General features: G+C 45.1%; 1 protein-coding gene and 2 long non-coding RNA genes across 3 annotated transcripts; 1 reads left to right on the top strand and 2 right to left on the bottom strand.

Annotated features, from left to right (window-relative positions):
* Positions 1 to 173: 173 nt before the first annotated feature.
* LOC135644810 (transcription factor MYB77-like) lies at positions 174 to 1718 on the bottom strand. The gene has a single exon (XM_065162728.1). The coding sequence runs from the start codon at positions 1481 to 1483 to the stop codon at positions 389 to 391; it is 1095 nt and encodes a 364-aa protein (XP_065018800.1). The 5' UTR covers positions 1484 to 1718; the 3' UTR covers positions 174 to 388.
* A 2853-nt stretch (positions 1719 to 4571) lies between these two features.
* LOC135644805 (uncharacterized) lies at positions 4572 to 13589 on the top strand. The gene is made up of 2 exons (XR_010498598.1): positions 4572 to 4721; positions 13285 to 13589. It is a non-coding gene; the product is annotated as an uncharacterized LOC135644805 (long non-coding RNA).
* On the bottom strand, positions 8969 to 15837 carry LOC135644801 (uncharacterized). The gene is made up of 2 exons (XR_010498596.1): positions 15724 to 15837; positions 8969 to 10548 (listed from the first exon to the last, which is right to left on the bottom strand). It is a non-coding gene; the product is annotated as an uncharacterized LOC135644801 (long non-coding RNA).
* Positions 15838 to 16307: the final 470 nt, after the last annotated feature.

The raw sequence follows: 16307 nt of genomic DNA, 5'->3' as shown, positions 1-16307 counted from the left end.
AAATAAATCGATCAGATTCTCAATTCAAAACTTCCGCTAATATGTAATTATTGTTAATATACTGCATGATGAAGAGAGTAGATGACCATCGCAGTATGCGGCAGGTCGCGAACTCGCTTAACTGTTATCAACACACAACTTTTCCCTTTTGAACGAGTAAAATGAAATCAAAATGACAAAACTGCTCTTTTTTTTTTTGTGTTTTTAACATTGTGGTCTTTTTCCTATACAATTTCATTTTCCACTAGCAAGGCAACCAAATTTAGGAAGGAGTTGGAGCAGGGCAAAGGAAAGGTTTCAACTACAAAGAAGGGAGCCGCCTTCTCTCCTACGAAGATGTTCTTCGATTCCTTTGCTCACTAATAATCCTCGGCGACCAAAACGTCTCCTACTCGAGATCTGTCACTCCGATGGGGTTCACGGCGGTGGCGTTGCGGGCCCTCTCCGATGGCGGCTGCACGCCGCACATCATGCGGCTCTGCTGCAGTCCCGCCATGTAGCTCCTCACCTCGTTGCGGATCATCTCTTGCATGATCGCCAGGAATTCGGCGCTAAAAGGAGAAGGCGCTGGCCGACGCCCCTCCTCGGCGGAAGTGGCTGCAGGGGAAAAGCCCGGTATCATCTGCTGCGGATCTGCAGCAGCAACAGAGCACGACAGCTGGCTCTGGTGACTGGGTTTGAAGATGGCATGGACCTTGCGATCCTTGGAGGTGGACATCTGACATGATCCAGGAAGGGAGAGGGTGAGGGAAGTAGCTGGATCGTCGTCGTTGTTGGGAAACGTAGGGGCTACGGCAGCACTGATTGTCTCGCCCTGAGTCTGTTGGAGGATCGGAGAGTAGCATGGCACGATGCGGCCAGTTGTCGGAACCGGCTGATAGATGTGCGGCGGCGGCATCACCGGATAGCTATGGTGACTGGAATCACTGACATCGGACCCGGACGGGCTTCCGGGGCTGAAGCAAATCCCTGATCCTCGCGACAACAGGATCAGGCCGTCGCTGCTTGCCCTCTTCAGCGGTCTCGTCGCCTCCGCCTCGTCCTCCATATCCGCTGCCTTGACCGACATGATCGCGTCGTAGTGGTGCTGCAGCCCTTCTTCTCCGGCGCAGGGGCGGCTGTGCTTGCGCTTGAGTGTAGAGTTCCAGTGGTTCTTGATGGCGTTGTCGGTGCGCCCGGAGAGGAGGCGGGCGATGGTGGCCCACTTGTTGCCGAAGCGGCGGTGGGCGCGGACGATGATCTCGTCCTCCTCATCCGTAAAGGGTCGGTGCTCCACCTGGGGCGAGAGCTGGTTGCACCATCGCAGCCGGCACGACTTGCCGGAGCGCCCCGGAATGGACTTGCTGATGATCGACCAGTTCCTGGGCCCATGCCGCTGCACCAGCCTCTGCAGCGCCTCGTCCTCCGCCGGACTCCACGGCCCCTTGATCCTATCAGCCTCCTTGCTCCTGCTTCCCCCCGTCGTCGTCGTCGTCGCCGCCATCGGATCCAATCTCCCCCAACTCAAAAACTCCAACCGATCGATCCAAACCCCCAAGCGATTCCAACGAAAATCCCGGAGGATATCAATACAAAGAAAAATAGGGAAGGATAGGCCACCGTCGGAAATAAACAAATATTTCGACCGTTATTTTGCTACGTTAGAGCAAATGTTCAAACCCAGAGGAAGAAGAGGCTGATGAAGGAAGCGAGAGTTATGGCAGTAGCAGCACGAAGAAGACAGACGGGATTTTATAGAGGATCGACGGTAACCGGGTTAAGGTATCGCTTGGCTTGCTGGGCGAGCTCGTCCGGTTCCCACAGGTTTCGTTTGCATACAGCTGGCGGTGGCCACGCATCTCCGTTATCTGCTCGACGGCACCACCTTTGTCTGCTCGACGACACTACCAACCGTGTGCCTTGTCAGCGGCTTGCCGCGTGGGGCCCGTACGATCTCCAATCGCATAACGGGTGCGGACAATGATGCCTCGTTGCGTTTCCCACCATGTTTCAGACGGTAATTGTACACCCATCGAATCAGAATCGTAACGCCCTCAAACGCCATCTTGTTCAGAGCGCCTTCCTTCCGTGACAACGCCGTTGTGAGGTCTGCCCGCGTGTATCACTCGTCCCTTTCCGTTTCTACTCAGTACGCAGTAACGCCGTTGATGGATGATGTTACTGTTGTGAATTATATCTTCCGATGGGAAGATATGGTATCCGTTCAGGCCAGCCTGTCAAGCTGTCAGATGCAGCCTTTAACTGCCCCCCACTCGAAAGCTCTCCAAACTGCCAAAAAAACCGACTGCCATTTTTCTATCTCTAGATTTGACTGCACACCGACACCCCTCCCTCCCTCCCTCCCTCTTCCTTTCTAAACCACCTGTTACCGACCTTCCTCGCTCCTTCCTTACGCCTTTATTATATCTACGTACGTCTGTTATTTAATATAATGAACACGGTGTCCCCCCACTTAAAAAGTAATTTAGTAATAATTCTCCATCTAGAAGAATTAGCAAGGGGAGATACATGTTGGAAGTAAGCCTATCAATACTTGATTATTATACGAACGAGCAGGGCAGCGTCGGTTGCTATCTGTCGTAGTTCATTAATGGATATTGGATTGCGATGGCATTTCCCGTGACTCGTACGTCGTGTACCCCCCTCACAGCTGGCGATTTGGCCCGCCCGACCTCCCCGGCTGTGAAGCAGTGCTAAGAACCAACTACGTTCGCCTCCGCATCACACGGCCCACATGCATCTATTTCTCTTCCTTTCTACCAGTTCAAATTAATTCGACTGGGTCGGTTCGAGGAGACAACCGCGGAAACGTGACCATGAGAGAGATTGAAAGAGGGCGGTGGGGGTGGGGAAACGCCCGTCACGAACGCGTGTGAACGGAAATAGATATTTGAGGACCGGGAAAAGAGAACAACGGGCACGGTTGGGGCAGCACGTGCACCTGCAACCCACTTGTGGAGCGTGGCGCACGTGTGAGGGTGGGCCACCACGCATCGTTTGGGCACTTCAAAAAAGCGGTCATGTGGTGGGAGGGAAGCAGTTAGGTGGACCATGCTCCCCGTCTCGGGCACCACCATCCTTTTCTTATCGTTTTTTACTACACATTACGTAGCATCGTCATCTGAAGTCAAAATCTACCTACGTTGTTCGTTTGCTTCTGAGCTGTCACGGTGGCCTGCCCCGATTAGAGCTGCAGCGAGATCCCAAAGCTTGCTTTTCCAAGACATCGCCACTGGTCCCCCTGACAGTGCCATCCTCGTGTCCACCACTTCCACATTATTGAATTCAGATGGACTATAATATAGCTTCTTGGCTGGCAGGCGAAAGAACTACGAAGGTGCAGCTTAGATTCCCTCCCACAAGCCCCCCCCCCCCATCTTTACACTTGGGTTATCCGTGCCTAATACAACGCACCATGTTAGCGGAAACTTCACGTTCGGCGCCCGCAGCAGGCCATCCCCGTCACGTGGGGCTCACGAGGCTCGCCATCATGTACTTGTCCGTGCTCTTGGTTGGTTCTCCACGTGGGCCCCGTCAATCCCCACGTTCCCGAAGCGCCAACAGCAGTTCGTTCTCTGGCGTCCCACGTGGTCTGCGTGCTTCGGGATTCCGCCCCGGCGAGATCCCAAACCGGCATACGAGTGAGGATGATGGTGATGACGCGGCGGATGACGTGATGGCCGTGTCTCGACGGCCTTGCCGTGGTTTCTTCAAACAACGAACACCATTGCATCCTTGCCTTCGTTGCTTGAAAGATTTGTATTCCTAAAGGATGCCCGAAAGGTGTTCGACAGGCGCGCTGATGGAGTGGCAACTTACGTCCTCTCATTTTTCGCTTTGTGCCTCACGCACCCGTCACGCCCACCGCCCTCATCACCTTTTGCTTACTGATGCTTTTGGCCCCATCTTTATCAGTCCGGCGTACGTTTGTTGGTGGCGTAGAGGGGATGAAACGGGCACCACGCAGCGCTTTGTGTGGGTGCGGGAAAAGGCATAAGAGTGGTTGTGGGGGGTTGTCGGAGCTCGACAACAGACTAGCGTGGGTTGGAGCGGCCAATTCCTTGATGCGAGGACGGCCAAGCATGGTGTTTATGCACGGAGGTGGATGTGCAGATGAATTGTTTGTAGGAATGCGGGGGAACGTGGTGGGTATACACGGCCACCCTCTGCGTTCTGTAGGCAAACATGCCCTCACATGTAAATGTAAAGAGAGCACATCGATCGATGTCGGCAGGGGAACACCCTGCTTCTTCCGCAAACCAGCTCATCTCATTAATGCTCCTCGCGCCAAGTCACCGTCACACAAGAATGTCCACATCCGAGTCATTCTGCCACTTGCCATTTATCGACAATAAATGGCACCATTTATTGTCGGTTTACCGAATAAAAAAAAATGAGCTAATTATTAATCTATTTAAATTACCAGATTGGAATTCTCAGCCCAGCTCATCTTGGTTCCGTCCAACCCGAACCATTAGTCATTAAAACCCGACCCGGGCCGGCCGTTTTGGCCCAACTACTACTTATATGGGTTTTGGTCCAATTCAATAAACCGTCTTGCCCCAGTTGGTTATTCCTTCTCTCGCTCGCTGTCGAGTTCTTGGGGGAGGAAACTCCAACTAGATCTTGAAGAGGAGGAGAGAGCCGAAGGGAGTCGATCGATCGGATGAAGCGAGGACGTTACCCACCGCCATCGAAGGGTTCCTCCGCCGAAGCTGAAGGTTTCCCTCGTATTTTGCCTTTTTCCTTTCTTCCCGGATTAATCTTGGATTTCGATTATGATGAATCTTGAAATTCTTGAGCAAGCTAATAGATCTTTACGGATTAGATCTTGTTCGTGTATAGATAATACCCTAATAGGTTTGCCCTGCACATTCATGTTGATTTAGTTCTTGGATGTCACGGCTTTGTAGCTCCTGGCGGCGCTTGTGAGTGGAAGCTTTTGTTCTCTTCTCCTCTGGATCTCTAATGGAGAGGGTTGATCTCCGGTGTTCCTCAGTACCTCCATGGAAACTTCAAGATTCTCTTGTTTTTCCCCTGTTCTTTTATTTTCTTTTCCTTCCGCAGGTGTATCTCCCATTGATTTTTGATCGATGACTATGGAGATGAATCTTAGACATCTAGTCATGCTCCTCTTCTTTTCTTTTCTTTTCTTTCCTCTCCGCAGGTTGATCTCCTAGTGATTTTTTATCGATGCCAATGGAGATGAATCTTAGACTTCTTATCATTCCCCTCTTCATTTCTTTTCTTGCCCCTCCGCAGGTCGATCTCCTATGGATTTTTGATCGATGTCCATGGAGATGAATCTTGGACTTCTTGTGGATGCAACCAGACCTTTACTGATTAGATCTAGAATTCTTGGTAGAAGCTGAATTCGAGTCATTCAGGCCCTCTTCTTTTCTTTTCTTTTCCCTACCTTCCGCTGGTGGATCTCCTATTGATTTTTGATCGATGTCCATGGAGATAATTCTTAGACCTTGTCATTCCCCTCTTTTCTTTTCTTGACCCGCCGCAGGTGGATCTCTTGTTGATTTTTTATCGATGTCTACGGAGATGAATCTTAGACTTCTTGTCATGCTCTTCGTTTCTTTTCTCTCGCCTCCGCTGTCGATCTCCTACGGATTTTTGATCGATGTGCATGGATTTGATTCTAGAATTCTTGTTAGTGGCTGAAATCGAGTCATTCAGGCCCTGGTTGGCTTTCTTCGGTGACACCAAGGGCTGTCAATGTCTTGGCTTTCCAAAACTCTATTATAATCTTGTTTATACCCCTACCTTCAACTAGTGAGGGTCACTATCTTCATCTGACACTTCTTTATGTCAAAAAGGATCACCTAGAAAGGAATCTTGCCAGCATATGGGAGGCCATGCTCCTATGGTCGCTTGACTGTGATAAAGAAGCCCTTCCTATTTCTTGATTGAAGGAAAACCGGATTTTGATTTCTTTCTATAAGTGATCTCTTAAAGTATACCTAAAGAAAAAAAAGAAAACTTGTGAACTTCCCAAGAAAAAAAAAAGGGAATTTCAATTGGCAAATCTAATTTCTTCCATCAATATATTTATGCTAGGGCTTACGAATAAGATGCTTTGCTTTTCTTGCTCTTGTCTGCAATCAAAGTGCTGCCTTCTTTGTCTGTGCTTTCTCAAGTTAGTAAAATATTCTTGCATTAAATCATTGGTTTGTGGTTCTGCCTTCGATGTTAATCAGGTTAGTTAAGTCTTCTATGCTGAAATTATCAATACAGACTCCATTGTAGATGAATTATGCAACTTGAAAAAATTGAAGTGCACATCTTGAATTAAATAATAGATTGACACTCAACTAAGTAGTTATATTTTAAAATTTAGTTTGTTATCTTCTATTATGTATGCAATGAATAGCAAATTCTATATCTTATAGCAATAGTATTTAAAATGTGTGCTGAAATTTGGATGATTAAACTAAATATAAGGTTGTCTTATCAATTAAATCTTTGGATTATTAATATGATGTATGTTCTGTTGGCAAAGCGTCAATTTTATGCATTCCTGACTGTTGTTGTATAACCAATTATTAGATCATGTACCTGTGGTGATTATTTTGGAATTGATACAGGTTTCTGTCCAATAGTTACATGTGTGAGGAATGATCGAACTGTACATCAAACTGATATCTTTATTTTACTTGTGACATGCAAAATTATAAAGTGTGATGGTTATCTGGTAGTGCAGCTATAATTTTCAGTTACAGCTTATCACATTTTATCTTATCGAGGGGGATGAAGGGAGTGAAGACAGGGGAGGCTATGGGAGAGGAGAGAGGATGAGACGGGGAAGGAGGGGGGGAACAAGGCGAGGGGATGAAAAAAGAGGGACAGAGGCTAGGGGAGGGAATAGGGTTGAGGTGAGAGGATGGGGGGTGGGGAGAGGCGAGGGACGAGGGCAGAGGGGCGGTGGGAGAGGGAGTGAGGGGCACGAGGCGAAGGGAGAGGGACGAGAGAGGTGAGGGAAGAGAGGGACAAGGGACGAGGGAAGAGGGGGGGAGAGGGAGAGAGGCTAGGGGGATTTAGGAAGTGGGGGCAAAGGGCAGAGGGCGATGAGGTGAGGGCGGGGGAGGATAAGGGAGAGGGAAGGAGGGGGGGAATGAGACGAGGGGACGAAAGGAGAGGGATGAGGTGAGGGGGACAAAGGGAGTGAGGGCGAGGGAGGATAAGGGAGAGAGAGAGGGGATGAGGCAAGGAAGGAGAGGGACAGAGGCTAGGGGAGGGAGCAGGGTTAAGGTGAGAGGATGGGCAGTGGAAGAGGGAGTGGGAGGCACGAGACGAAAGGGACAAGGGAATAGGGGGGGAATGTAAGGAGAGAGAGAATGGGAGGAGAGGGAGAGGGGATGAGGCGGGGAAGGAGGCGAGGGGACAGAAAAAGAGGGACAGAAGCTAGGAGGGAGAGGCGAGGCAAGGGAGTGAGAGGCGCAAGGCGAAGGGAGAGGGGACGAGGTGAGGGGGCAAGGGCAGAGGGGGATGAGGTGAGGGGGACGAAGGGAGAGGGACAAGAGAGGTGAGGGAAGAGAGGGACAAGGGACGAGGGAAGAGGGGGATGATAAGGGAGAGGGGATGAGGTAGGGAATGAGGGGGGGAACGAGACGAGGGGACGAAAGGAGAGGGATGAGGTGAGGGGGACAAAGGGAGTGAGGGCGAGGGAGGATAAGGGAGAGGGAGAGGGGATGAGGCAAGGAAGGAGAGGGAGAACGAGGCGAGGGGATGGAAGGAGAGGGACAGAGGCTAGGGGAGGAAGTGGGAGGCACGAGACGAAGGGTACAAGGGAATAGGGGGGAAATGTAAGGAGAGAGAGGATGGGAGGAGAGGGAGAGGAGATGAGACGGGGAAGGAGGCGAGGGGACGGAAAAAGAGGGACAAAAGCTAGGAGAGAGAGGCGAGGCAAGGGAGTGAGGGGCGCGAGGCGAAGGAAGAGGGGACGAGGCGAGGGGAGAGGATGGGGGGCAAGGGCAGAGGGGGATGAGGTGAGGGGGACGAAGGGAGTGAGGGAGGGAGAGGGGATGAGGCAGGGAAGGAGAGGGAGCAGGGTTAAGGTGAGATGGTGGACGCTGGAAGAGAGAGTGGGGGGCACGAGAGGGGAGAGGATGGGGGGGGGGGCAAGGGCAGAGGGGGATGAGGTGAGGGGGACGAAGGGAGTGAGGGCGGGGGAGGATAAGGGAGAGGGAGAGGGAGAGGGAGAGGGGACGAGGTAGGGAAGGAGAGGGAGCAGGGTTAAGGTGAGAGGGTGGACGGTGGAAGAGGGAGTGGGGGGCACGAGACGAAAGGGACGAGGGAAGAGGGGAGGGGACGAAAAAAGAGAGACAACGATTAGAGGAGAGAGCAAGGTTAGGGTGAAAGGGTCAGGGGCAAGGGCAGAGGGACGATGAGAGAGGGAGACGAGGGGAGAGGGAGAGGGAGAGAGGCTAGGGAGCGATGGGTGAGGTGATTGGGAATGGAAGGTAGTGGAATAGGAGAGGGGATGAGGCAAGGGGACAAGTGGTAAGAGAAGAGGGTGAGAGATAGGGGAGTGAAGGGAGTTAGGGGTAGGGATGAGAGAGAAGGTAAGAAGGGATGAGAACCTCCTTTCTCCCGTCATTTGCCTCCCCTCCCCCTACCGCCTATCCTCTCTAACATTTGGGGACATTGAGAACAATTTATATAATCAGAACTTCAACAATTTTACACAAGTTCATATCATCGTAAATTAAATTTTATAAACATCTTGATAAGTTGACATGAAAAATTTATATAGTAACGGAGTGAGCGTTTTAGCTCAGCAAGTGACTAAACATATCCAGAATGAAAAGAGATAGTTTCCAATGCAAACACAAATATCATTTCATTTAAAACATATTTGGTTCAAACAAATGAAGCACGTGTTTTCAGAACATATTAATGACAAATAAAATATTTCAAAACGTATCAACGACGCATGAACATTTCAAAGACATATAAATAGAATATAAAATATTTCAGAACATATCAACGACATATGAACTATTTGGAAGCATATCAAAGAACAAATACGAAATAAAAGTTCAAACGTCATATTTGACGTTGCATTCAAACATATAGGTGTAATGAGATTACAGACAAAATATGATTCATCCATTTCTAGATGACCACCAAACAAAAATCTCCCACGTGTAGGAGCCCCATCCACCCACATCTAGGTGAAGTCAAAGAGGCTGGCAAAGCATCGTGGGCTCTAAGCATAATCTTTTTTCCATTTCTAGCAAAGGTCCAAATACTCCCACAAACACCAGAGTACAAATTGACACATATCAGAAGCACATGCAGAACAACAAAACGTACATGTGCTTTTCATAAATGCATTCAAATTTAAAAGAAAATAAAAAGACGAGTATATAAGAATTTTAACACATCGAAAGCACATGCGAAACAACGGAACATATATGTGCCCATACAAAACAAAAGCATTCAAGAATTTAAAGCAGTAATATAAAGCTAATTTGAAGAAAGAATGTTAGATAAATCAATTTCCAAAGGAAATAAAATAAAAATAAATGAAATCGATCAAAGTTTGATTTCTGACAAAATTTGAGAGGCACAATGAATTATTTAAATAATCAATTATGCTCTAATTTACTCGAAAATATATTATAAAAATATTTCAATCTACTTTCAGATAAAATAAGTTTAATATAAATCAAAGTTTCCAACAGAAAGTTACAAATAATTCGATAACTAAATATCAGAGATCAAAATCTCTATTTCGTAGAATTCATAGGGTCGATTTCAATAAAAAACTGGGTAGATATTTGGACTCCAAATCTTTCGATCTAGGTATCAAAAAAAGAATCTATGAGTCTGGTTTCTAATGAAATAAGTTTTGAACAAATCAGAGTTTTCTATAGGGACTTATAGGTAGTTTAGTATCTGATAAGGATCCTTCACACCGTGGCAAATGGAGTCAACATGGCTTGGTTCGGTCTCGAATGCGTAGGATCGTCCACGTCGACATTCAGTTGACGACGATCGTGCTTTGGTGAGGTCGGGATTGGGCTCCGAAGTCGGGAAACTCCCTTTGACTGACTGCCTCCTTTCTGCCAACGGACCCTGCACACAGGTCGGGGTCGGGAAGGGGGCTCCTGATTTCGACCCCTCCGAAGATCTTGTTAGAATTGAGTGAAAAATCAACCACCTCTGTTGTTGCCCCCACGAGGGGTTTTTATCCTTCCCCCGAGGGACCAACCGTACCTGTCATATTTATGATTGTCGACGTCGTACTTGGTTGGCATCGTCCCGACCTTCGTAGAACGACGTTGTACTCGATCGACATCGTCCCGACCTTCGCGGAACGATGCTATACTGGTTGGCGCCAATCTGATCTTTATGGGACGACGTTGTACTCGGTCGACGCTGTCCCGACTCATACGGGATGGCATGATACTCGATCTGCACCATCTGACCTTTGCGGAATCGACATTGACCGAGGGGTGCACTCCGACGTGATGACCCTGATGCTGATGTGGCCGTGAATAGTAGTAGGAGGATAGTTTACCAAAATATGCCCTATCAATATCGAAATAGAAGTTTGACAGACAAATTTACTCATATCAAACTAGTTCTATTGAAATTGAAAATGAAAATTTATGTAGGGATTTATAGCTACAACAAGGTGGAAGAGTCAGAATCTCGAAAGTTTTCAAATTCAAATCGTTATGTCTAAACAAGAGATGTACCAAATGCAGAACAATTTAAAGTTTTCATATTCAAGGCAAAAGCAGAGATAAAATCGTAGTAGAGAAAGGTTTAGGACACTTGCAGGAGAAAAAATCAAAACACTTTCAATATGAAAGATTAGAACACTTGCCTTTCGAAGATTTTGATCCAAAGAAGGTGTAAACCCTATCTTCTTTCATTTTCTGCACCTATCTTCTTTTTCCTCCGTCTCCTCTTCCTGTTTCATTTTCAGCACCTATTTTCTTTTTTCTCCGTCTCCTCTCCCTGTTTCATTTTCAGCACCTATCTTCTTTTTTCCAAACGCAGCTATCGTAGCCATCATCGTAGTCGCAACCACCTTCCCCTCTTCCTCTTCTTTTCTCTCTTCTTCTTCCTTTCCTTCTCTTCTTTCCCAACTGCCGCAATCGCAAACGCAACCACCTTCTTTCCCAGCCGCAACCACAGCTCCCCTTCCTCTCTTCTTCCTCTCCTTCTTCTCTTCCAGCTGCCATTGCCGCAGCCGCAGCCCCTTCTTTCCCTTCTCTTCTTCTCCTCTTCTTTCCTTCTCCAACCTGACAGCCTCAGCCACAACAACGCCTCCTCTCCTCTGTTTCCTCCTCCGGGATACAGAGGTGTTGCAGCCACCTTCTTCTTCTTCTTCTTCCATTCTCCTCCCCCACATATCCTCTCCTATGTTTCCTCTTGCGGGAAACAGAGGTGCTGCAGCCTTAGCTGCAGACACCTGTCTCTCCTCTCCGTCTACCCTGGGCTGCAGCACCTCTCTCTCCTCTCCCTCTTCCCTCTGTTCTTCTTCTTCTTCTTCTTCTCTTCTCTTCTCTTCTCTTCTCTTCTCTTCTCCTCTTCTTCCCTTCTCCTCCTCCCAGACACCCCACATCTCCTCCTCTGTTTTCTCGTGCAGGAAACAGAGATGCGCACGAGGAAACAGAGAGGTGATGGGATAAAATCATAATTTTTATTTTTTTTTTCAATTTAACAGTTTAATCACTAAAATTTTAATAAATAAATTTCAGAAGTGAGGGATATTATACCTGTCCCCTTCCCCTCGTCCCCCTCACCTCCCCTCGAAATGTCAGCCAAAAAATACTACTTAGGTTTTGACATAGAGGAAAAGAAGTGGAAATGCTATTCTTCCAAATGTCAGTGATTTATGAAACCAAAACATGCATAAGAGGAAAGACAAGTACTACCCTAGAGCAGTCTATAAAACACCTAGAACAAAGTCACCAGAGACTTTTCTAAGGCGACGGGATAACTAAAAATTAATCTGGTGGTGTCCTAGGGATTAACCCAACGTACAATTCTATTGAGCTGCTACTATTCTATTGAGCTATTCTATTGAGTGGATAGCAGCATACAGTAATGCTGCTATTCTATTGAGCTAATATTTTTCCTCGAGTAATATATACAAAAGCTGAGTGTTGAGCAAATATTTTTCCTCAAGTAATATTTTATTAGTTGAGTGTTGAGCAAAAACAGTCAACATAATAATCAACACTATTGAACAATGTCATCGCAATACATGAGTGCTTGACTTGAATATATCCTTTTGTCTATTTTGATAATCATTAGGACAAAAAACAAATTGTGCTACATGTTTCCGAACTCCAATTGTCTTCAAGTCTAATTTTTCCGGGCATTCAAAAGATATACAGTTCTCCCTTCTTTACACTTGTCCAATCTTATAGGGTCAGAAACTAGGCAATAACTAAGTACAATCATTGCGAATCCATAATGTCTTTCTGTACAAAAAAATTATCTAATAGAACTTAGCAAGTTGGCGAGCAGCCTCCATTCAACCAGTTTAAAATGTAAAAATCCTGTGCCTTCTTATTTTGTTTTCACTGTTATTCACCAAGTAGATGAATTCTCTAGCATCACATAGAAGCTAAATGCCGTTACTTATACCAATCAATGGTGTTCCTACATGCATTGAGGCAAACAAAACATATCAAGCCATACTTTCTACACCCGCTTATGGCTTACCTATCTCAGAGGTGAGGCTATGGGAGAGGCAACATGGAACCCTTGTTGACTATCTAGGTAAATAAGGTAGAATGATACAAGCTTCTACCAGTAAATAATTTTCCTCAATCCAGCACAGACAAATAAAGTATCACAACGTTTAAGCAACAATGAGCCAAAAATAGTATGTTAATTGCAAACGGAGTACTCAACTTGCTAAGTTTACAAGGCTTCACACAATGAGAATTAATTACAGAGCAGTTACATAAGCATAAAATATGTTTTTTTGAATATTTCATAGAAGTTGCCATTTTGGCAATTAACTTACAAAAAAAAAATTATATATAGGTCTCACAAGCAGGATAGGAAATTTATGTGCAAAGACATTGTCTATATTCCAGTTGAAGGCTTCACACAAAAAATAGTAAGTTAAATGCATATACAGCATGGACAAATTACAGCAGTTATATAATCATATAATATGGGTTCAGTTAAAGATATCAACGTAATTGTATATTTCATAGAATTTGTCCTTTTGAAAATTAATTTACAAGAACAACTTTTTTGGATGTCTCACAAGTGGAATGGGAAATTTATATGCAGAAGACAATTGTCTACATTCCACCAGTTGAAGCCTCAAGAATCAAAATCAAGACACTCCTATTACAATCAGTACCAACCGTACGCTGGTTCATTCAAAGTCATGCAAAATCTTAAATGACAAAGTTATCAGTGTATATAATTGTTCTTACTTTGTTTTTCTTAAAATTAATTCAATGTTGGAAAGCATTTTCTACGTTTTCAGTTTTCTGGCTTTTGTATTTTAAAGACTTGGAGAAATGGCATACACTTCGAAGAAGAAGGTAAACATTTTTATAAAGACAAATTTCTCATGCAGGGTGGCATAACCAAGAGCTTAAATCTCAAAGTAGAATTAAACTACCAAGTCACAATAAAATAATTAACTCTATGATTTTATCCAAAACGACCAAAGTCAATAGATCCAAAACATCCTGTATCGATATGTGGTCTAAAAGATTCTGGACTTCCATTATTCCATAATATTTTCCTTGAACAAGAGACCAGCTGTGCACAAATCAAGTGAGCATATTTTTTTATATCCATCATTATAGGCCTATATGAGGGTATCTATACATGAACATGTCATTGAACAAATCATATAATGTGATAAAAATTAGATGCAAAACAAGAAATGTGTTATAGACTTGTATTCCAATCTTGAACATCGAAGTCCTATTACTATACACTATACAAAATTTATCAACCTTAAAATAAGGTAAAAGGGAGGGATTAATGATCGTGACCACCATGTGTATATGCATGTGCATATACACAGACATCAAGAAACCAAACATAGACTTCTGGAAAAGACACAATAGCAATTAGAATTTGAGGATCCCTTCTGATCATCAAGCTCAAGATTCTTGCAAGTACAAATCCTACGTTGAAGCAAACATGTGTTTGCCAAGAATTTTCCTTAAGTCATCCATTAAAACGTGGGGGTTAGAAAGATCAAGATTACCAGAGGACAAAAACGACTGACATCGTGAACGACCAAAATAAACTGAAATCAAGTAAAAACGAGAAAAGGACATAACACACCACCGCCGGTTACCCTACCTTTCACGAAGATGCTACCCAAGACCTCAAAACCAGATTACCAGAGGGAAAAGAAATAGTGAACAATATCAGACCTCTTGACATGTCAATCGTCTTTTCAAAAGACTGACTACGCACAAAACATTTGAGCATATTTTTAAATCCATCATGATAGCCCTAACTGTGATTATTAACACATACACATGCCAATGAACCGATCATATAATGTGATAAGAATTAGATGCCAATGAACCAATTATAGACTTGTGTTCCAAACTTGAAGATCTGAGTTCTTTTACCATACACTATACAAAATTTATCAACCTTAAAATAGGGTAAAAGGGAAGGATCAATGATCGTGATGCATGTACACACACACATCAAGAAACCAAACATGAGTTATGGCAAAGACACAACAGCAATTAGAGTTTGAGGATCCCTTCTGAGCATCAAGATCAAGATTCTTGCAAGTACAAACCCTACAAGAAATTTTCCTTAAGGCGTCCACTAAAACGTGGGGGCTAGAAAGATCAAGACTACCAAAGGACAAAGACGATTGACATCGCGAAGGACCAAACAAGCGAAATCAAATACTGCCTTCAGATGCATCATGTCGCAAAAAAGAACATTAGCCTTAACCAAAGAACCAGAAAAGAACAGAACAAACCACCGCAGTTACCCTACCGCCTAGAAGACTCTACCCATAACCAGATTTCCAGAGGCAGAAGAAATATGGAACAAGATCCGACCTCTTGAGATGTCAGTCAATCGTCTTTTCAAAAGACTGACTACGCACAAAACATTTGAGCATATTTTAAAATCCATCATTATAGGCCTAACTGTGATTATCTACACATACACATGCCAATGAACCAATCGTATAATGTGATAAAAAAAATAGATGCAAAACAAGAAATGTATTACAGACTTCAATTCCAAACTTGAAGATCTAAATTCTTTTGCCATACACTATACAAAAGTTATCAACCTTAAAATAGGGTAAAAGGGAGGGATCATTTATCGTGATGCATGTACATATACACACATCAAGAAACCAAACATGACTTATGGCAAAGACACAATAGCAATTAGAGTTTGAGGATCCCTTCTGAGCATCAAGATCAAGATTCTTGCAAGTACAAACCCTACAAGAAATTTTCCTTAAGGCGTCCATTAAAACATGGGGGCTAGAAAGATCAAGACTACCAGAAGCCAGACGATTGACATCGCGAAAGACCAAACAAACGAAATCAAATACTGCCTTCGGATGCATCATGTCGCAAGAAAGAACATTAGCCTTAACCAAAGAACGAGAAAAGGACAGAACAAACCACCGTAGTTACCCTATCGCCCAAGAAGACTATACCCAAGAACTGATAACCAGATTACCGGAGGCAGAAGAAATATGGAACAAGATCCAACCTCTTGAGATTATCGCCAGCGGCGACATCCAGAGATTAGGTTTGGGGTGAAAGACGACAGGGCCGAGGACGTCGACGGCTCCGAGTGAGGAGAGATGATGGAGCTAAAAGAACAGGAAGGGAACGGTTCGGGTATCGCGAAGCTTCGAGATGATATATATACAACTCGAATGCGATCGAGCCGAGGCTCGTCTGTTTCTTGGGCTCGTGGATCTATCGGTCGTTAACCATGCCACGTGTTCTTTAATAATAATAATAATAATGATTAATAGCACAAGGAAAAAGAAAAAATGATTCTGCTCCACGGCATGGTCGAGTCATCCGTGAAACGGAGATACCGTTGCATGGTTAGCATCATCATCATCATAAGATGTTGACCAGGTCAAACCACCACCACGCCTCCCACACAAAGCGAGGGCGAGCGCTTATAGGATGGCGGATGCCTAACAGAGGACAAGTGCCTTTCCAAGAGAAGAGAGAGGGAAAGACGGGGAGAAATTTAAGCTCGTCCGTTACCTTTTCTTTTCCTCACATTCCAACAAATAAATTCGTTGATGTGTTCTGATGCACGAGTAGGATCGTTGT

The sequence above is a fragment of the Musa acuminata genome, chromosome BXJ1-4 (assembly GCF_036884655.1).
Source record: "Musa acuminata AAA Group cultivar baxijiao chromosome BXJ1-4, Cavendish_Baxijiao_AAA, whole genome shotgun sequence".
Classification (NCBI taxonomy): Eukaryota; Viridiplantae; Streptophyta; class Magnoliopsida; order Zingiberales; family Musaceae; genus Musa; species Musa acuminata.
Note: the sequence above shows the minus strand (reverse complement) of the source record. Positions and strands in the feature narration are given on the sequence as shown.